The sequence below is a fragment of the Sciurus carolinensis genome, chromosome 4 (genome assembly GCF_902686445.1).
Source record: "Sciurus carolinensis chromosome 4, mSciCar1.2, whole genome shotgun sequence".
In the NCBI taxonomy this organism is placed as follows: Eukaryota; Metazoa; Chordata; class Mammalia; order Rodentia; family Sciuridae; genus Sciurus; species Sciurus carolinensis.
In genome coordinates, this window is record NC_062216.1 from 42381398 (window position 1) to 42403952 (window position 22555).

The 22555-nt window shown below is 32.6% G+C and overlaps 1 protein-coding gene across 17 annotated transcripts in view; it reads right to left on the bottom strand.

Annotated features, from left to right (window-relative positions):
* Pcm1 (pericentriolar material 1) overlaps nt 1-22555 on the bottom strand; it is a 100830-nt gene that overhangs the window by 73056 nt on the left and 5219 nt on the right. For 6 of the 17 annotated variants that reach the window (XR_007108376.1, XM_047550264.1, XM_047550259.1 and 3 more), the window contains exons 3-10: nt 13750-13867; nt 11873-12118; nt 9428-9697; nt 8607-8777; nt 8309-8425; nt 6440-6628; nt 1313-1490; nt 1065-1154 (exon numbers count right to left, since the gene is read on the bottom strand). Coding sequence is in view for 16 of the 17 variants with exons in the window: in XM_047550264.1 (XP_047406220.1) it covers nt 1065-1154; nt 1313-1490; nt 6440-6628; nt 8309-8425; nt 8607-8777; nt 9428-9697; nt 11873-12118; nt 13750-13845 (1357 nt within the window). In the remaining variant the exon portion in view is untranslated. Of the gene's footprint in view, nt 1-1064; nt 1155-1312; nt 1491-6439; nt 6629-8308; nt 8426-8606; nt 8778-9427; nt 9698-11872; nt 12119-13749; nt 13868-14628; nt 14787-22555 lie in introns of all 17 variants that reach the window. The other 11 variants (XM_047550261.1, XM_047550262.1, XM_047550270.1 and 8 more) reach the window with 8 other exon arrangements.

The following is a 22555-nucleotide window of genomic DNA, read 5'->3' on the forward strand; positions in this document are numbered from 1 at the left end:
AAAACAGGTACTAACCTACAATTCTATGATGATCAAATGAGATGATGTAAATATTCAAGATTAATATAACTATCAAGGTAAGTCTTTAAAATCTGATGCTACAAACTTGAAAAATATTTAAAAGGTTACTGCTTAACCAGAATGAGTCTTCATATTGAAATATTTTATTTTGCAAAATTATGTTATTTTCTAAGTCTAAATATAAAATCCAAAGACACTCTGGATTTTATGAAGAAAAATGGGGGAAAATTAATGTAATTATTAATATACACAACTATACAATTATCATAGTAAGAGTAAGTGACTTAAAAATGATAAAGCTCCTCATGAAAATATAAAATTAAGTAAGATATAAGAACAGTGATCAGACAGCTGAGCTTGTAGGCTAGACGTGGGCAGCAGGATAAATTAAGTCACAAAACAGTAGTCTCAGGGCCTAAGTTCACTGGCAAAAATGGAATGCTCAAAAGAAAAAAATTATTAGAATGTAATGATAGGAACAGACTACTAGAAAACATAATATGGCCACTAGAAGTGTGTCATAAATTCCTATCACTTTGTATCCCCTAGATGTACACAATTTTATTTGTCAATTAAAAATAAATCTAAAAAAAATGTAGCCTTACTGAATTTTAATAATTATCTTATTTTAACTTAATTAAAAAATAAAACATTTAGGTTTGAAGGTAATGAGACAAACTACAAAATTAGACTCAATACTAAATTCAATACAATTTTCAACTAAATGATTCATAGCTATGATGAGATAAGAAAAAAATGAATATTTCTGAGTCTCAGGAAAACTGAATATAAAATTATAGTTCAAAGGAGTTAGTATATAAAATTGGAGAGACAATTGAAATAACTGAGCTACTACTAACATTAAATGCTAAAGATGCTCTATAAATTTATTTATTACCTCACTTAATTTTTTTAATACTTCCTTGGGAGGCAAGCAAAGAATGACAATCCTAGTTGAATAAAGTACAAAAACTGGAAATAAAAGCATCAAGGGCCCTCTCAGTCTAAGGTACAAAAACAGAACTACAGCCTGTCCCTTTTACCTCTTAAGGGTACTCTCTGATGAAAAGGAGAGCGAGCTGTCTGTCTGCATCGTACAGTATGATGGCCAGGAGTTGTCCCTGCAACCTTTTCTGCATAACCAGAGAAAAGCACAGGATAGGGTAAGCCTCATATGCAGGTTTCTAAACTAGTCGACATCACAACCTGACTTTATAATAACAACAACAACCTTGCAATATAATTGTTTATTGAGCCTTGTTTATAAAACAACATTCGAAGATTGGCATACCAGAATCATCCATCACAGCAATAGCTTGCTCCGCTTTATGTTGCAGAGCTAGAAGAGCAGCTTGTCGTCCCTGCAGAGCTCGCAGTTGTTCCTGCTGCTGTAACATCCTTTTTAATAAATCATGTTGTTTCTTCAAATTTTCTATCTCTTCCATAGGCTCCTGTTCAGGATCTCTGGCCTGGAAAATAAGACCAACAATACTTATATCTATTAAAATCCATTTTCCTCTTTCAACTACAAATGGCAATGTACATACATAATAAATTAGTATTAAATATACAATCCTATATACAACTTTAGTAGACTTGGAAGAAAAAAGAATAAGAAAAGAATGATGACATTCAGATAGCCTGCCATGTTGAGAGGCAATTTCACAGTATAAAACTAGAAGCAATAGCTTATCATGAAGAGAAATTAACAAAAGGAAAGGAAAAAAAGACATATAAAACAGAAAAATCTAAGAGGGCAAGAGGAGCTACCTACCTACAAACACACACATACACACAGACACACAGAGAGAGAGATACACAAGAATAAGGGGATCCAAAGCTGATAAAAAATCAAGAACAAATCATACTAGGTTAATGCCCAACAGTCTCTGAAAAAAAGGCCAAACTAAGAAACTGTCTGCCCCACTCCTAGAAGTGATGTTATAAACACAATGCAAGACTCAGAGGCTAAGGAAGAAGAATCAGAAGTTGGAGGCCAGCCTCAGTAACTTAGCAAGATCCTGTCTCAAGATAAAAAGGAATGGGGATAGTGCTCAAGGATAAAGTGCCCCTAAGTACAATCTCCATCACCAGTACCAAAGCATACAAAATAACAACACAAATCAAAACATCAATAAAACAACAAAAATCTCAGAAAACAAATCCACTAATTTCTAACCAAGGACAAAAATTTTATGTAAAAAGGCTTTAATGTAACTGCATTACGTTAGGCATACAACAAAGCAGAAAACCGTACATTTTGTATCATAGAATTACATTTTTTTACTTTTAAATTATGCCCATTCAACTGAGTCTTAGGACATAAAAGAGAAGTAAATGCTTAACAAATCCCTAAACACTAATTTTAAAACCACTCAAAATGTAATCCAATAAGAAGAAAGAAAAGTCAAAGGTATGAATTTAAATATAATCAAAAAACATTTTTAAGCCAAATTCTGCATGAAATGTTTATCATACTGGTATTTTTTCATCAGTGATTTACCATTAAATTTTTTTTTAAATTTAAAAATTCTATGATTGTACCTAACATTTATGTAAAATATTCTCCTTTGTTTTATTTAGGTAATTTAAATTTGCCTTGCTAACAAATTTTTGTTGGAGGTTTTGTATATTTTAAATGAGTGATACTCATCCCACATAAAATTACTAAGGAGAGTAAAAAAGTTGAATGATTTCAAGTGTAATTGTATTGATCTACTTTCCCTATATACCCCTGATTTCTGAACAAATTATGGAGAACATAGATGGCTCAAGATAAGTTTCTTTCTGGTTAATATCCTTTCCCAATACTATGCAATTATATCTTTACCTCCCCAATTAGAACTCATCAGTATTGTAAATAAGAATGAGTAACTGAAAACAGTTTACAAATGTAACTAAGAAATTAAAAAAAAAAAAAATAGTAAGCGAACAAAAAAGTACCTGGCACAGATTCAAGTATTCAAAGGAAGTTAAGATGAAATAGGAAATACACTCTGATAAAAATACTTAATGTCCACATCAGAAGAGCCTGGTCAGTGTCACATCTACTTATTCTGTTCTATTTCTAGACTTCATGAATAGGAGAGAAGTAATTTATAATCTTGGTTACCCTACTACCTATTGAAGGTTTTTCTGTTGTGAATTTTTAATAAACAAAAACCATTTTCAAATTAATGACTGTATACTCAAGTTTTCTGCCATCCTTTACAAGTGGAATGACCTTGTTATCATTTATATTCATCCCTACAAAAATTCATCTTCTTAGTTTTGGCTTATTTCAATACTTTACATCTTGGGGAAAAAACCTGAAGCACTAGAAATAACTATCAACAGTCCTCTTAGATTTAGTAAAAAGTAATTTCACAATAATTGCACCAAAGTCATTGGTAAAATGTAAAACCAGACCAAAATAGGTACATATCTCAATGAAATGACTCACGAGAAATCCTTCCAGATTGTTGTCAATCAACATATAATCCTTTGGCAAAATATAAGTGATAATTAATTACAAGAAGAAACGTGAATAAAGAAAAATCATCATCTGGGGAGGGGTAAAAAACTCTCAAGAACGCATATTTCCATCTAATTTAGAATCCTCTTATTTCCTCAAAATAATCTAGACTTAAGGTTAACTTAAAAAGTTAACCTTTAAAAGTTGTATACTAAAAAATTTTAAGTTCCAAATGGTTTTCCCCTTTAAGAAACAAACTTTAAAAAAATCCTTTAATCCATGTTATCATTATTTGTGTGTAGAACTGATATTCTAATTATAAAGAATGCTAAGTTAGTCATTAAGTACAACTATCTTCAAATTTTTCACTAACCCAAAATGAACTTCCAACAATATTTGAAATTTGTGGAGTTTTGTCACTGCTTAATAACTTTTGTACCCACGTAAGTAACATTTCAGATGAATATTTACAAAAGCAGAGTCAAAGGAAGCCATGTGGACTATGAACAAATGTAAAGAAAGGGAAGATGACAAAATAAAAATACCTAGGAATAAAAACATGCCCAGAAGGTACTTGAAATAGAAATTTAAAATAGAAGACTATATCTATCCTTCAAATGCATACTTTTAAATTTTGGGGGGTAGGGGGTAGTAGTGGGGATTGAACTCAGGGCCCTGCACATGCTAGGCAAATACTCTAGCACTGAGCTACATCCCCAGCCTTTTTTTATTTTTATCTTGAGAAGGATCTCTCTAAGTTCTATAAGTTGGCCTAGAACTTGTGATCCTCCTGCCTCAGCCTCCTTAATAGCTAAGATTAGAGGTGTGTACCACTTTTATTTAAACTTTGAGTTACCTTCACAAACTACATTTTTACTTTACCAATAAATTTTAAAAACAAATAACTTAGGCATAAAATCCCCAGTTGCATATATATAAGCCAAATTTCACAAAGTCCAAGGTCTTCCTTTCTCCCACTAATCTGACGTTCCTCTGATAATCATTCATAGATCCAATATATTTTTACAGCTTCAGACAATTTGTACAATGTTTTTCATGTGAAAAGTGAGGAACCATAAGCCCAGAGAAGATAAAGCTGTAATTTGTCCAATGTCACAATTAAGTTAAGTCAGGCTCCTAGTTTCTTTTTTAGTGTAATTTACATCATAGTGTCTGCCCCCAAACAATGTGCAATGTAAACACAGAAGAACAAAATACAATCTCTAAAGAGGCAGAGCTGGTTTGAGAGACAAGGCTAGCTTATGTAAAATAATTAGAAATGATAAAAATAATAGCAAAAGAAAACAATGAAAGTATAGGTATTTGTGGAAGGCTGCTTCTGTAAAATTATGTAAAACATCATGCTTTTATACAATATTTCATAAAATGGAATCTGCCACTGTAGGTAGTACAAGAATCTTACTCATTTCATATCAAGCTGCAACTCACAAGGCTGTTTTCAACTCTGAATTTCAGGTAAGACCTTAACTCTTTTTTTTTTTTTTTCCCTATTCTTCTAACAGAACATATTTTGAAAGGATTCTAAGGAGGGAATGGGGAAGGTAGAGTGAGAATGACTGCATAGCAGAGAAAAAAAATAAGGCAAGTGTTGGGAATTAAGATTTCATCCTAAGAAATTAAAATCATTTTAGGAATTGAGTACTAATAAAACCACACTGAGATGACCTTAAGAATCAATATTAAAGACAGTCAAATTATAATAGACTCAATTCTCTTATAAGGATAGTTTTCAAAGAAACTTAAAAAAAAGAAAAGGGTTTTTAATAATTAATTATGGGGGAAACAAACTGGGAGAAACTAGGCTGTAAACTGTCAACTCTCAAGTTTTGTTTGTCACTATTGAGAAGGATTAAAGAGGACAAAAATTTCAAAGGATATTAATTGTAGTTCATGCTCACTTTCTCCTCTCCAATGCTACTAGTTTTTAAAATAATCAACCACTTTACTCCTCTGTTGAACTGGGCACCTTTTACTAACACTTTAAATTGTAAGATCCCCACAACTGATTTCAAACTGTGTCCTCAAACTCTACAAAAACAAATGAAAAACACAAACTGCCAAAAATCTAGAATTGTTTTATGATTTTACAACAGTCACAAAAAGAAAATATAAAAATCTATAAAATAGAAAAGAAAGATTCAGTTGGAGATAATAAGCTAGTAATAAAACATGAAATTACCCCTGTGTATACTCAATTATTAAAACAACATTTTGCTCTTGCCGAAAGGATATAAATACTTTTATGAATGCTATTTTCATCCAAACTGTTTTAGGTGGAACTATATAAACTTATCTTCAATGCCTTTATGAAAATCATAGAAAATTTAAAGAAAGAACATTTAAATCAAACACTGAAAGAAACCCAGCAAAAACATTAATAAACTAGTCAACTGGATAATTATTTTTCTAATTAAAAAAAAAAAAATGAAAGGGTTCCCAAGAAAAACAAAAATATAAACCAAATAAAAAAATTTAAAGCTTATCATTCTTACTAAGAAAGGAAAACTAATAGCTTGCTCAATTTTCTTTTTCTTTAATGAATTATCACAGAAAATAAGACAAAAATTAAAAGTATCATAATGCATGAACTCTAATATCAGAAATGAAAGGCAACTGACTAATGGCCTGGATTTAAGGATGTTATGTATTTTGAGTCCTAGATAACAAAAAAAGGAAATCATATTACACTCCAAATCCTTTGTTAATGTAAATTAAAATCAGTTGCCACATATAATCAATGGGGAGGTATACAGGAAAGCAGAAAGAAATAAAAATGTTAAGGGACAGCATTTTACTGAAGCAAATTATAGAATAATACTTAACCATGTTAATAATTTATGTATTTTAAGAGTAATAGCAAGAACAGAAAAGTAAATAAAGAAAAGGAAATGTGAACAAGAGGTGCTACTTAGAGACTTCCCAAGTTAATATTGTGAAGTATACCTTTGAGGGAAATCCACGTTTTCGGCTATATTTCCTATTAGGCCTCAGTTCCCTGTCATTCTGAGGAGGTCTGTCACCTTTCCCTTTTGGACTTGTAGTAACGTCAATGTCTGAAACCTGTTCTTGTGAGGCTGAATTCCCTAGTTTGTCCTCAATGCACGGCCGAATTCTCAGACTAAAAGATGCCTCCTTTATTAAATAGTGTAGCATATTAATTTCTTAACACAAACTCCTGTTTAACATATAAGCCAGTCTTTTAAATAAATACAAAAATTACCCAGTCCATCTTTAAAAAAAAGTAATCCATCCCCCACCCCAAAGTGGCAATAAAATCAATCAGAATTTTGTAATTCTTTAAATTGCTACTTACAATTAATAAGTATCATATCCTAGCTATTCAAAGCTGCTAAAGCATATTTTAACATTTATCCTGCTACATATTATTAAGCAACTTCCACAATGTTACAGCTTTATGTTATTATGAAAGAAACTGATCACAGTGAACACTTCAGAAATTAGAATATAAACTATAATAATCAACCATACCATTTCCCACCCCTCCCCAATAGATTTTTTTTACCCACATTGCCCCAACCCTTCCATTTCTGCTGGTATGTAAGGAAGAAATTATTTCCAGCACCACTGTACATAGAAAAACTATTTCCCCACAGTAGAATCCATTCTTCAACAACTGTTTGGATCAAGCCTTCTCAGTATTTCCTGGTGAAAGTAGAGAAAAAAATATTCAAATTCCCTCTTCAAATCAGAAAGGGTAGGGAAGAGAAAGGAGGCAGATAAGAAACTATGCAGGTGAATACTAAAAGGAAACAAACCCTCAAATTCCTAATGCTGAATGGTATTTTGGAACATACCTCAAAAATGAAAGAGATATACATGTTAAACTTTCAAAAGAAAAGCTTTACTGGTAATAGGTTTTAAAGTGTACTAATGTATAACTATAGGCATATTTGTTCAAATAAAAATGCTCCCAAGTATACTAGTATTAAAGCACACTAGCATCTATGAGTAAAGTCTATTCTATAGATCTTTCCTCAAAAGTTCTGTAAATTATTATTTTCCAAAGCATAGTATTTACAAATTTCATTTTTCAGTCAGAAATTACAGTATTGCCAGGAGCTGTGGTGCATGCCTATAATTCCAATAACTTATGAGGCTGAGGCAGGAGGGTCACAAGTTCAAAGACAGTCTCAGCAACTTACCAAGACCCAGTTTCAAAATAAAAAAAGAAAAAGGCCTGGCGATGTAGCTCAGGGGTAGAGCACCCCTAGGATCAGTCCCCAGTACCACACACACAAAAAATACAGTATTTTTCTCACTATGAAAAAATAGTAATGCAAATGCTGTCCTGTCCTATTTACTACTCTGTTTTTCACTCATCTGGTTTTGCTATAGTACTAAACTAGGGCCTAAGAAATGAAAAATTCCAATACCCTTAAAATGAGTACCCAATGGCATATAACATGGAGACTTTTCCAAAAGACCATAGGCTTAGTAATCATGAATATCATTAGTGATTACAACAGTCCTTACATCTACAATAAATTTTAACTTTCCCAGTGCCTCCTAAAATTCATAAAATTATACTTAAACAAAATAGAAAAACAGTGTTTCTGAAAGATAAAGTTCAGAAGTTACTAGATTTTCAAATCAGCCATCAAAAGTATTTTAAAGTAAATTAAATTTTTAAACTTCCATGTTTAAAACGTACATACAACATAAACAATTTGAGGGTTTCTTCCCTTGGAATACACTTTTCATTAAAGAATGCCTATAAAATATCACTGTGAAAAATGGGGGAAAAGTTTAAACCTTCATTTCTAGCACTTTAATTACCAAAAAGCCGCTTACCGTGGTATCTGAAGCCTCAGACTGCACATCTATGTTTAGCGATGTGCTCTCAGCTACAGAACCAGATCCCACAGCTGAATCTATAGTCCGAACATCCTCCTCCTCATTTTCTCTAGCCTGAAATATTTTAGTGGTATAAATCATACAACTATTAAAAAGGGCAATAAAATGTTATAATGGGTGGCACGATATTTTTGGAAATATGTTAGCTCCTCTAGGGTGGTATCAGAATATCAGTGTAAGTACACTGATTATATTACAAAAGTAACTCAATGTTATAAAAAGATCCAAAACTTACAAGAATTTTTTGGAGAAATTTCATATATGACTTTTCTTGTTCTTTAAGATGATCTATTAGATGAGTAAGGCGTTCAACATTAGCAGATCTTTCATTTTTCTCCACAAGATCTTCTCGCATGGAACTAGCTTTAGTAATATAGTCACGAATTTGAACAAGTCTGCTTACAATCTGCAGGGGAAATATTAAAAATAAGCATGACACACAACATGTAAAAATGAATATAACCAACTCAATAGCAACAATTTTACAGATTTTTATTTCAAGAAATAATGATATCTAGGTTTATCATATGAATTCATACATGCAAAAAGTCTGAATCAAATTTGGATTTTTAATCAACATAATTAAAAATCACTATAAATTTCAAAACTATTTTACCTTAGACTACTTGAAAAATATTAGTTATAAAACAAACTGAACACCAAACTATTATTTATACAAATTCCATCCTAATGTTTCATCTCTTTTATGCATAAAGTATTATACTTTGAAAAGTACTTTTAAAAATACTACCATTAAAAAAATTCCTAATGAAAATCTATTAATCATATTGCTCCTAATCTCCCTTTACTAAAAATTAGCCACACAGTATTTTGCAAATAAAAGAAATCTTAGTGAACCTAGGAGACATTTTTCTAATCACTTAGGATACAAAATATTCATTCAATATATCTGGTACATTAATGAAGAGGGTCAGGGTAATACTTTAATTCTACCTAACTAAAATGCCTCTGTGCATAACTAATAAAATTCTTTAAATCTTAATGTTTATTCTTTTGAGGTTTGTGAAAACAAGTAAAGCAAATTTATTTTATCACCTGGCTGCTCTCCATTGCAGGCTCTCCTCTCCCATCTTCTTCAGAGACTTGACAATTTTGTAAAAGGTCATTACTTAAAGCAGAAGCAAACAATTCTTTACATTGTGTTGATCCAATCACTTCCCTCTTTTGAAGACCTGCAGCCACATCTTTGCTCTTGTTAGTATTAATCTGCATAGGCAAAAAGTTGAAGGGCTTTCGGTTTTCACTAAGCTGCCGTTTGTTGTTAGCTGCAGTGGCTCTACCTTGAGAATCACTTCCAATGCTTCTCTACATATGAAAAAGAAATCAAATCACAAACAGTAATCTTTTAACCACTTCTTAAAAATTCCAATGTTCTTAGTATCACCATCAAATATTGATTCTGGAGACATATCTTTGTACTAAAATATGAAAAAGCTTCAGATTTATAGAATTCTTTTACTAAAATACCAAAATTTAATTAGCACTTCCTAGTTCTCATTTTCATCTGACAATCTGATAAATATGTACGAAAGTAGTCTAGGTGACTTATTAGGACTATAGGTCATATTTATAATTCATATTGCTATTTATTACTTGCTTACAGAATTTTTATAGTCTTTGAACCCAATGAATCAATGATATTTAATATGAACATCAGCATAAAGATCTATGTGCAGGATTGTTTGAAAAAAGTATTCAGTTTCGTACCCAATAGATTTAAGTGTTCACTAATAATTATACTTTTCTGTAAATTTGGAAACATTTAACTCTTTAAAGCACAATAAAATATTGGTTAAGAGTTCATTATCATTTCTACTGGCTTTCAGATCAATAGAAATTGATATAAACTTTATTTCAGTGATTATAAATATGTCAGTTTTATTTTAACTATAAAACATTTTTACTTAATCATACCCACAAAATTAATTTAACAAAAACGTCTACAAATTCCTGTTTTATCCATATTGCAAGACTCAGTTACTACTGCAACAAAACCATTCATAGATATTTTCCTCATTTATTATAAAAACACATTTCTATGAACTGTCTCCTCAATCCATGGGTAAACTAACTTATTTTACCTAACACCTCAATCCTGCTAACTTATTTTACCCCTTCTTGGCCATGAATGACTTGGAAAAGAAATACATATCTAATTCAAATTGGGATAATTATATTTTAGGTAATCCAGCACACCCCACACTTAGCCAATAAATATGCTAAAGCTAAACTGGATCGTTCCACTTACTTAATAACAATGTTATTCAGTATCATGCAAAATTTAATTTCATAATGAAACAATTTAAATGAGTTATTAGCATAGTAATAAATTCCAGAAAGATGTGTCTTTGGCAAGTTGAGAAATAAGACTGCTTCCTTATTTTTAGCAACTAGAGAAATATAAATTAAAACTACAATGAAATTTCATCTCATTCCAGTCAAGAATGGTAATTATCAAGAATACAAGTAACAGTAAATGTTGGCAAGGATGTAGGGAAAGGAGTACACCCCATACATTGTTGGAAAGACTGCAAATTGGTGTAAACACTCTGGAAACCAGTATGGAGATTCCTCAAAAAACTAGGAATGGAACCACCATATGACCAGCTATCCCGCTCCTCAGTAAATACCCACAAAGGATTTAAAATCAGCACACTTCAGTGTCGCAGTCACACCAGTATTTACAGCAACACAAATCACAATAGCTAAGTTATGGAGCCAACCTAGGTGCCCTTCAACAGATGAATACATAAAGAAAATGTGGTATAAAAACACACTGGTATATTAGATATTACTCAGCCTTGAAGATAATTTTATGGCATTTGCCAGTAAATGTATGGAACTAAAGACTAACATGCTAAGTGAAAGGAGCCAGTCCCAAAAAGTCAAAAGAATGTTCTCTGATATGCAGAAGATAATCCAAAATAAGTGTGTGTGTGTGGCGGGGAGGAGGTAAAAAAAACCAAAATAACAGAAGATTAATGGAGTAGATGGGAAAGAAGGGAAGGGAGATGGGATAGAATGGGGAAAGACAAATTAATCTGATGTAACTTTATTATGTACATATACGAATGTACTGTTAATTTCACCATGTTCATCCACAAGACATTAATTAAAAAAAAAAAAACTAAGTAAATGAAAGATCATTATTGAGGGAAGGAAACAGAGGGAGGAGGAAGGGAGGGGAAGAGGAAGTTCTGGGGACTGAATTAGAACAAATTATATTCCATACTTTTAAAACTATGTCAAAATTAATCCTATTGTCATGTATAACTAGAAAGAACCAATTAAAAACAAAGGGAAAAAAACTGTCCCCTTCCAAAAGATATAGTAGTATCATCATGTATTAAAATTTTTTCCATAGCACAGAAACTTTTTAAAAAGTAAACAGTTTAATCTTTTATTCTTAAGACCAATTACTTAATCAATTTCAAGTATTTCCCTATAGATAAAACTTGATTTTTAAAATAATTCACAAACCTGATCTAAGTCACTGAAGTTTATCCGCTGTTTAAGTTTCTCTAATTCTGCCTGCTCTGGAACAGACATCTGAGTCATATATCTACTATGTGGAAATGTATGTGGAGTCTTTGTTCTTCGCCTTCCAATTCCTGGTGATGACTCCGGAGAAATCTCATTAGTTACCCTTTTATCACTTTCTACACCAAACTTTTTCTTATTCTTTTCTGATGATCTATTTGCCTTCTTCTGTTGGCCACCCCAATCCTTTAAAAAAGTTAAAAGCATAAGTTAATCTGGCCTCTATCAAATCAGGAAAATAATTTGGTAAGCTTAAAAACTTTGATAAGTCTTAAGATTAAGGCAGCAAGATAATTTTTGCATAAACATACACTCTTATATTTCAATTAACCCATTCCCTTCCCATTGTATCTATCCTAATTTCATATCTATCCTTCAGAAAATAGATTACTTTCCTATTACACATCATTAACAAATATAAATCCCCAAATCTCAACCCTAGAATCTAACATTTTGAAAAGCATTTTTAAAAATTCTTTTTACTATTTATAAATTAGTGAAATGAATTACAGACACATTCACTGGCCTCCTTTAGATTGAAGTAAGCATGCACAGTAAAAAGATGACAGATCTGAAATCAATCTGGGCTCTAAAATAATTACTGTTTTCTAAAAGAAGAAATATTCCATTGGGTAACCTTAGGCAATTTATTTAACTTCCCACAGTCTGTTTTCTAACGCCTAAAATCCTGACCTTTAAAATGGGATTAAAAATGAAATAAATAAACATTTAATATGGTGCTCACATTTAGTAAGCAATAAATAGAACTACTGTTTTTGTAGGCAAAGATGTACTACATAATACCCAATACAGAATGAAAAAATGCTTAATATTTTAACTATAAAATATTTTTATTTACTTAATCACACCTACATAACCCTAATTCATTCAACAAAAAACATCTGTAATTCTTACCTTATCTATATTGGAAGACCCTTAGTTACTATTACAATGAAACCATTTTCTCATTTATAATAAAACTTGTTTCCTCTCTATGAACAGTCCCTTCAATCTAATCCACTTATAGGTATTCCTGTCAACCTTTTATACTACTTACCCTACTCCATCCCGGCCACAGAAGGGAAAAAAATTCACCTGCAATCCAAATTAGGAAAATCTTCTCCTAAAATTTCAATTTGGAACTAAGAGATAACCAATCAGCATAAAATTGCAGCCATAACTGAAAACTTTAAAATGATAGGGCAGTCACACTATAACTACATGGACCAGAGAAACACAGAAAGCTAGTCTGCACAGAGAAAACCGTGTCAAGAAGTACTTGGAAGCTGGGCATGGTGGCGAATGCCTGTAATCCCAGCAACTCAGGAGGCTGAGGCAGGAGGATTTCAAGATTGAGGTCAGCCTCAGCAATTGAGCAAGACTCTGTCTCAAAATAAAAAGTAAAAAATAGGGCTGGGGATGTGGTTCAGTGATTAACCACCTCTGGGTTCAATCCCTGGTACCAAAAAAGGAAAAAAGAAAGAAGTACTTAGAAGCAGAGTTGCAATAAGGAAAAAATGAATTTTTGACAACTTTCCAGTTCCTTTTTCCAGTCCCTTCCTAAAATACACCTATATTCCTTTACACGGTTTCCATAAGACACCTTTATATCCTTATAAAAAAATCTCCTTTTTAGCTTAAGCTAAGTCAAATTGATTTGTTAGCTATAACCAAAGGAACTTCAATAAGTAGTCCAGGGTACCTTAATATATTAGCCAGCAATGTTTACAAAGTTCAGTGAGTTAGATTTCATCAGTGGAAAGTTGCATTTTAACATTAGAAGTCAACAACACACCATCAATAGTAAGATATCATACCATATTGTTGAGTCGGTCATCAACACTCTCATTGCTCCAGTTTGGTAAATCCTGATCATTCATGCCTTCTTCAAAAGGACCTCCTCCTGTGGCCATACTGGCTTTAACAATTAATATCCTGCAACACAAATAAAACTAAGCATTTTAACACATGAAAACAAGCTTCAATTTTTAAATTATTCCATGAAACTTAGCAATATAAAGGAAATTCTGAAACACTAATTTTATGAAAATAAAAGAAACACTATCAACCACATGTTACAGACAGAACTCACTTAACTGCTATCAGCATATTATGTTATCTCTTAGTAGCTGGAGTGATGGAGAAGGGAAAGAAACCCTCTGTATATCCATTATGTGCACTGCATACTTTAAGATTTAGTTTATTCAACACAGTACTGAACGGTAAAGAAAATAAGCAGGAAAGAAGTTATTAACAGAACCAGAATGCCTCTTAAGAAACAACATGACTCTGCACTGATAGTAAACTTGGAATAAAAGTGATACCACAAGAACATGAGCATTAGTTTTATTCCAAAGATCCAAAAAGGTTAGATCTGCATGAAACAAGGAGAAAGAAGATACATCAGAATGGTAAGATGACAAGAAGGCAGGGAGAGAGAAGCAGATCAAGGTAGGGTGAAGGGCCAATAAAATTAAGGAGTGCAGTGACTAAAAAACATGTTAAGAACAGTAATGGTTACTGCCCTATTTTAAATGTTTTTATTAAAAATATTTTAATAGTGAAGCTTTCTGCTTACTGTATTGCTGCTACCTCATAGCTTCCCCTAATTTGCTGAAGTCTACCAAACTCACAAATTCCCCCCAGGGTGATTTTGCTTGGGCATGTGAAATAAAGAAAAGTACTAAATGTTATACCTGGGTCAAAGAGATGAGAAACACAAGTAGCAATGGTGGAAGCAGAGGTTCAGAAGCAGAAATGGTCATGAGAAAAGATTTCTAGATCATCTAAAGGAAGACTATGGATTTCCAATAGCCGTGGAATTATGAAGGAGGAGAGGTTGAAATAATTTTATCTAAAATTCAAGGGACAGGGAAAGTCATTAGACTACAAACAAAATGATAATATAGATAATTTTACTAGTCGTTCTGCTAAAAGGGCAAAAAAGAATACAAATCCAAACTGCTTCAATTCTAAGATCTATTTGCTGCAGTATAAAATCAAAAGGATCATGATCTATGACAAAACAGGATCTATCCCATGGATGTTTTAATACTGGAATAAGCATTAGAATACGTATTACATTAACAGATTATATAACAAGTTAAATTTTATCTTCTCAAAATAAGTGATGTGATAAAATTCAACACAGTATTTGAAAATCTTAAAAACCACAAATACAGAGACTTCCTCAAGCTATATTTAAAACTGTATTCTTTGAAATGAGCATACATTAATAACTCTCCAAAGAGTTGAAAAGAAGTACATTTTAAACCAATAGTCAACATAATACATAAAATTAGACATGAAGTACAATCCTATTAAAGATCAAATAAGAATGCCACATTCAATTTACTTAGCATCAATTCAAAAGTTCTATCAAGCAAAAAATATGAAACAAATATTAATATTTAAAAAGGTAGTACTGTTAAGAACATGCATTAAAAAAAAGTTTAGAATTTCAAAATATCACCATAGTCACTCAAAATATGTAAGGGAACTAGGCGTGGTGGCATATGCCTGTAATCCCGGATACTTGGGAGGCTAAGGCAAGAGAATTCCAAGTTTGAGGCAACTTGGACAATGTAGCAAGACCCTATCTCAAAATAAAATTTTAAAAAGTTTGAAGATGTAGCTCAGTGGTCCAGCACTTGCCTAGTATCTCTGCAAAGCCCTGGTACCCTGTACCACGAAAAAATATACATATATATAGGTATATAAGTGGGGAAAATGATGCTACTTATAACAGTAACGAAGACAAATTATCTAAGAATATAATTTTCCTCTTGTAAAGAAACACCATTAAGTGCTATAAAACAATATAATGGAAAATTTAACAGAAAGTCCAAATATTGCAATCATACCATTTTTCTAAATGCATAGGTCAATATAATTCAAATAAAAATCCCACTGGAATTCCTCTTGGAACTTGACAAAATGATTCTAAAATTTGTCTGGAAAAATAAATAAGCCAGAACAAATATTGGTATATGAAAACTAAAAGAAAGTAGAGGTCTGGAGGGTACAAAATTAATCCAAGATATTCAACTATGATGAGTATCTATAAATTAATAACAGCCCAAGAAAGAAAACACTCAGCACCACACTAAATATTTTAGGTCCATTATAGTACTTTATCCTCACAATTCTACAGCACAAAATTATTCAGTTTTTGGGAAATTTTGCTAACAATTTTGAAGACTTATTTAGAACCTTGGTAATCTTTCTTAACTAGAATACTTTATGTCAAACACAGAAACACAACTTGAGTCACTATTTTCTCATTTCTCCCATGGTACCATTCCACACAGAAGTTAATTTCACAGTAAAAAATAAATGTCTTACTGCATTAAAGCTTAATCCTCTTCAGGTTAAGACGGGCTTTCTTAAAACACCAATTTGTTTATTTCAAAAGTATAGTAAGTAGATTAAAAATAGTAAGATAAAAATTCATATAAGATAAAAAGACAAACAAGAAAATAGAATGGATTAAAACATACAGACTTTACTAAACTTACAACACAGAGCCAGACATGATGGTACACTTCTGATAATCCCAGAAACTCTGGAGGCTAAGGCAAGAGGATCACTAGTTCAAAGCCAGCCTATGCAACTTAATGAGACCCTGTCTCAAAATTAAAAAAATAAAAAGTGCTGGGGATGTGGCTCAGTAGTTAAACACCCCTGGGTTCAATTCCCAGTACCAAACAAAACATACAAACCTTCAAAGAAAAAAAATTCAACAGACTTTATTCACATAAAAGTGAATCCTGCCAAGCACTGTGGCTTACGTCTGTAATCCTAAATACTTAGGAGGCCAAGTCAAGAGGATCACAAATTCAAGGCCAGCCCTGGCAACTTAGTGATACCCTGTCTCAAAAAATAAAAAGGGGTAGGGATGTAGCTCAGTGGTAGTGTCCCTAGGTTCAATTCCAGCACCGCTATAATAAGAACAACAAAAAAGTTAATCCTAAGCATTCTGAGAATAAATAGTAAATGATAAACTGGGGGGAAAAGGCTCAAAGAAATATGAAGTATATAGTTAATACCTTTAGCACAGAATAATTAAGGATACTACCAAAAAATTAGTAAGCATAAAATAATAAAAATATTTTAAAAGTACAGTTCCAAATTAAAATAAAAGCCTATTAAACTTGTTAAATTTCATATAAATTACATACTACCTAATCCTAATGATAGTAAAGGGAAAATGGAACACTCAGAGACTATGGTGAGAACATAAACTGATAACAATTTTTCTGAAAAGCATTTTGGCAACACTGTATCAAGAACTAAAACAGTTCTGACCTAATAATTCTAAATCTCCATATCTAACCTAAGAAAACAACCTTAAATATGGAGGGAGGATTATAAATAAGTTATAATGGAGTAATTGTGCTAAATTTGAGAATTTACTAAATGTCAAATGACAGGATGTATGTTATTAGGCAAACTATCCTATATTCGCAGGCAGACTACTAAGCCCCCTTTTAAATATATAATGAAGGCTGAACAATTATTGGTTACAGGGTAGAAATGGGATGATCTTTTCCCTGTTTTTTCTGGTTTATATATATTTAAGCATTGTTATGGTACGGATGTGGTGTTCTCCAAAAGCTCACATGTAAGACAATGCAGGAAGTTTCAGAGGAGAAATAATTAGGTTGTAAGAGTCTTAACCCAGTGAATTAATCTCTGATGGGATTAACTGAAATGGTAGGGTATGACTGGAGGAGAATGGAACTGGGGTGTGGCTTTGGGGTATATATTTTGTGGAGTGGAGTCTCTCTCTTTCTGCTTCCTGATGATTTGAGCTGCTTCCCTCTGCCATGCTCTTCCTTCGTGATGTTCTTCCTCACCTAGAGTTCCAAGGAATGGAGTCGGCCTTCTATGGACTAAGACCTCTGAACCTGTGAGCCTTCAAATAAACCTTTCCTCCTCATAATTGTGCTAGTCAGATTGTTGAGTATAGCAGCGAAAAATCTGACTAAAACAAGCATCATTTGTATTATTTTTACCCTGGAAGTATATTTAGGACCTTTTAAAATAATTAATACCCTAAGAGAGTTATGTCCAGTGAATTGAAACAACTCACTTAAACAAAATGTTTTGCAACTACTGTTTTCTACAAGTGCTGACATTAATTTGTAATATTAAAGGAGTTCCAAAAATACAAATGCAACAGAGGTGTTATCATATTTTTTAAAAAGTACTAAAAACAGCTGGTGGCAGAGTTCTTGCCTAGCATGTATGTGTCCTGAGTCCAACAAAAAAGAAAGTACTAAAAGCAAATTGTTTTTAAACGCAAATTAGACAATTAGGTATATGTAGAGTGTTAAAGTACCCTATCTCGCATGAAGAAGCCCTGGGTTCAATCCCTAGCACTGCACAAAAATATAAATAAGTAAATAAGTTAGAAGGTTAAATTAGGATATTTGAGTAAAAATGCTTACATGTTAGCTTTTTCTTCAAATAAGAATATGCTGTTCTTTCTTCTTCTTCTTCTTATTTTGTATGTGGGGTCCTGGAGATTGAAACCAGGGCCTCTTGCATACTAGGCAAGCACTTTACATCCGAGCTACATCTCTGACCCCTATGTTTAACTTTCTATCAAAAAAACAATAAAGTAACCTCACTTTAACATAAATTAATTAACAATATATTTGGAGATCTTACATTCTATTTTTGTATTACAATAAATTTCCCCTAGCCAGCTGTGGTGGCCCCCACCTGTAATCCCAGCAACTCAAGAGGTTGAGGCAGGAAAAATATCTCAAACTTGAGATCAGCCTTAGCAAGTCAGTGAGGCCCTAAGCAACTCAGCAAGACTCTCCGTCAAAATAAAAAATATAAAAAGGGCTGGGATGTGACTCAGTGGTTAATCACCCCTGGGTTTAATCCCTGGTACCAAACAAACAAACAAACAAGCCAAAAAAAAAAAAAAAAAACCACCTAAAATGAAAAACTTGTTCTAAAGGTGAGTTTACACATCAATGACTGAATACTATTAAGTAAGTTTCTAGAGCAGTTTAAAAATTGTACATTATAATTATTTGGGGAAAAAAACCCAAAATTTTAAAAAATCTTTTTTGAAAGACTATTTACTTTAAAAGTCTTATCTACTGTTAGTAAAATAATTTTGTCCACTGTTATACTGCAATTGTCATACATTATAGAATATTTAATAATAATGATACCAAATGTGATTTAAAGTCTCATTATAGAAGTAAAATTACTAATATAAAGAAATAATTACATTTGGACCAATTCTCAAAACATGAACATTCAGCAGATTTCTCAAAGACAGTAAATATCTCCCCCGACACCAGGCAGAAAATATTAGCAAATCAAAGACACCATTAAAAATATGGGATCTCTGGCTAGGGTTGAGGCTCAGTGGTAGAGTACTTGCCTAGCATGTGTGAGGCATTGGGTCTGATCCTCAGCACCACATAAAAATAAATAAAAGTATTGTGTCCATCTATAACTAAAACAAAAATTAAAAAATAAAAATGGGATCGCTGCCCTCTAAATTTAGAGTAACAAAAAGAATTCCCATAATCAAAAGACTAGGAATGTAAAGAGAAATGTAGAAAAAAACCAATTCACCTGAGCACAGTGACTCAAGCCTGTAACCTCAGCAAACTGGGAAGCTGAGGCAGGAGGATCCAGAGTTCAACTTAGCCCAACCATGTCTAAAAATATAATATAAAAAGGACTGCGGATGTAGCTCAGTGGTAGGGTGACCCTGGGGTTCAATCCCCAGTAAGGTGGCTCAGGGAAGAAGGACCAATTTAAGCACGATTTCTGTGGTAGAATCAATACAGCTTGGTGACTATCACAAGTGGGAGATGAGAAATTATTTCAAGGCTGAACCTTAGGTCTACATTTCGAGCTTAAGCAACTAGGTATATGATAATACTGTCGGTGAGTAGAAAAGAGACCAAGTTTTAATTGTTGAGAGAAAAGAATGATGAGTTAAATTTTAGAAATATTAGGTTTTAAGTACTTAAGGTATGCCCAATTAAATTCATCTAGTGAGCAAATACAGATTTCTCACAAGAAAAATCTCAGCTACAGATAGATCTGTAAGTCATCCAGTCATAAAAGTTCACTGGGGCTGGGGAGATAGCTCAGTAGGTACAGTGCTTGCCTTGCAAGCACAAGGCCCTGGGTTCGATCCCCAGCACCCCCCCCAAAAAAAAAGTACTCTGAAAGTAAGCCACAGGGCTCAGGGAGGAGATAAAGAGTAAGAAAAAGCTGAAACTTAAAGGACATTGACATTTAGAGAGAGAAGAGGAAAAGGACAGCAAAAAGGCACAAAGAGATTAGGAGAGAAAACAGGAGAGGGTGTCAAGGACAAGTGTGTCATAAGAAACCAAATGTTACCTTGTCAAATAAGAAAAACACTGAGAAGTGTCCACCTGGATTTAGCAACAAGGTTACTGCTGACCTTGGTAAGAGCAACTTCAGCAAAGCAGTGTGGGTCAATTCCATAACTGGAATGCATTATTGAGAGAAAAGAAGAAAATAAAGGAAGTCACTAGACAATAGTTTTAAGGAATCAATCCATGAAGAGAAACAAGCAGAAACGGTCAGGAAGACTAAAATGGAACTATTCTGAGCATGTTTAAAATTTGTCAAGAAAGTGCCTATAGAGAGTGATATTAAAGAAGCAGCAGAGAAAAAGATAGGGTGTGGTCTCTGAGAAAACAGGAGCAACTGGGATCCAAGGCAAAAAGAAGAATGATTAGGTTTTTATTTTTTTTATTTGTTCTTTATACATATACATGACAGTAGTGTGTGTTTTGACATATTATACATACATGGAATATAACATTCTAAGTAGGATCCCATTCTGTGGTTGATCATCAGAGGAACACCTCTTTCACTGAAAGAAAGGATGTAACTGCAGGCTGGTTACAAACTGGAGGCAAATTTGGTAGTAGGAAAATGAGGGAAATCACAAGTGCTATGAAGACTGTATATTAAAGGCTAAAGGGTAAGATGGCTGAGAGATCTGAAAAGAGTGGAGAACAGAAAGACTAAAGGCAGAAAGCAGAGACCATTCACTGACTCATTAACATGCATTACATTTTTTTTCCCAAAAATGCTTATTGGCCTTGTTATTCCATTAAATTCATCCAAAGTTGGGATCTTGCCAGACAGGTTTAATACACAACGAGATGAGAAAGGTGAAGCTACTGGAAAAAAAAAAAAAATGGCAAGGGTAATGGGTGAAAGAATGAGCATCTGAAAAAAATTCTTTTACATTAAAATAAGCATTCTTACTCATTCCATATTAAAGGAGGTTGAAACAATTATTTATAAGTTTCACTTAGCTATTTTTGACAGTCTTACTGGGCTTCCTTCTCTTGCTAATGAAGATATAAATGAAAATACACTATAACAATTTTAATCTATTTGCCATGATTTTTTTTTTAAAGAAAATTCTACCATAAAATTCTTACTAAAGAGAAGCATATCAAGTAGAATATCATAGTTTTGCTACCATGAAAATATCTACCATGAAATAAGAACACAAAGTAAGGAGCTGGGCGTGGTGGCACACACTTATAATTCCAACTACTTCAGAAGCCCTAGGCAGGAGGATCCAAAGTTCAAGATCAGTCTCAGCAATTTAGTGAGGTACTAAGCCACTTAGCAAGACACTGTCTCAATATAAAAAATAAAAAGGGCTTGGAATGTGGTTCAGTGGTAAAGCGTCTCTGGGTTTAATCCCCAGTACCTAAATCAATCAATCAATAGAATACAAGTAAGTTAAAAAATTTTCCCTAGATTTTTATATTATTTTTTAATGACAATAAATTATTCGTAAACATCTCTGAAAATACTTTACTTCTTCTCAACTGATGGCATAAAATCAAGATTTTAAAGGTTCTCAGTATCCAAAAAAATTAATGTAGAAAGGACAGTTTTTTCTCTTAATATTAGTCACAAAATAACAAATCCTGGAATTTTATATATCTATGCATTTGCTAAAGGTTGGACTATTTGGGGTGTTTCCTCTACTAATTATAAAAAAGAAATAGCCAGTACACTGTTTTGAAAGCTTTAATATAGTCTACAACTAAGCACTTTTAATGAAAATTGAGAAAAAAATGTAAAATTATTTGGTATTATGTGCTGTTTAACCAAATTTTCATTTGAAGAATTTCTTTAATTCTCTGTAATTCCATTGCTTTCTTTTATTTATTGGTACCGGTTAGTTATACAGGATGGTAGAATCCACTTTGATGTAATGATACAAGTATGGAATATATTTTATTGTAATTAGGTCCCCATTCTTGTGGATGTACATGATAGTGGGATTCCCTATAATGTTTCATATCTGTACACAGGAAAATTATGTCAGATACGTTCCACTGTCTTTCCTTTTCCTATTCCCCTCCTTTCCCTCCATTCTTCATTGTCTAATATTGTATGTTAGCTTCCTTCCACATTATCAGAGGGATTGTTCAACCTTTCAGGGACTGGCTTATTTCACAGTCTCCAGATCCTTCATTTACAGGTCCATTGCCCTTTAAATTTGAGACTTCAATTTTTCATAACTTCTAGGACTTAAGATATCTCTACAATTACACTCTTCAAATTAAAAAACAA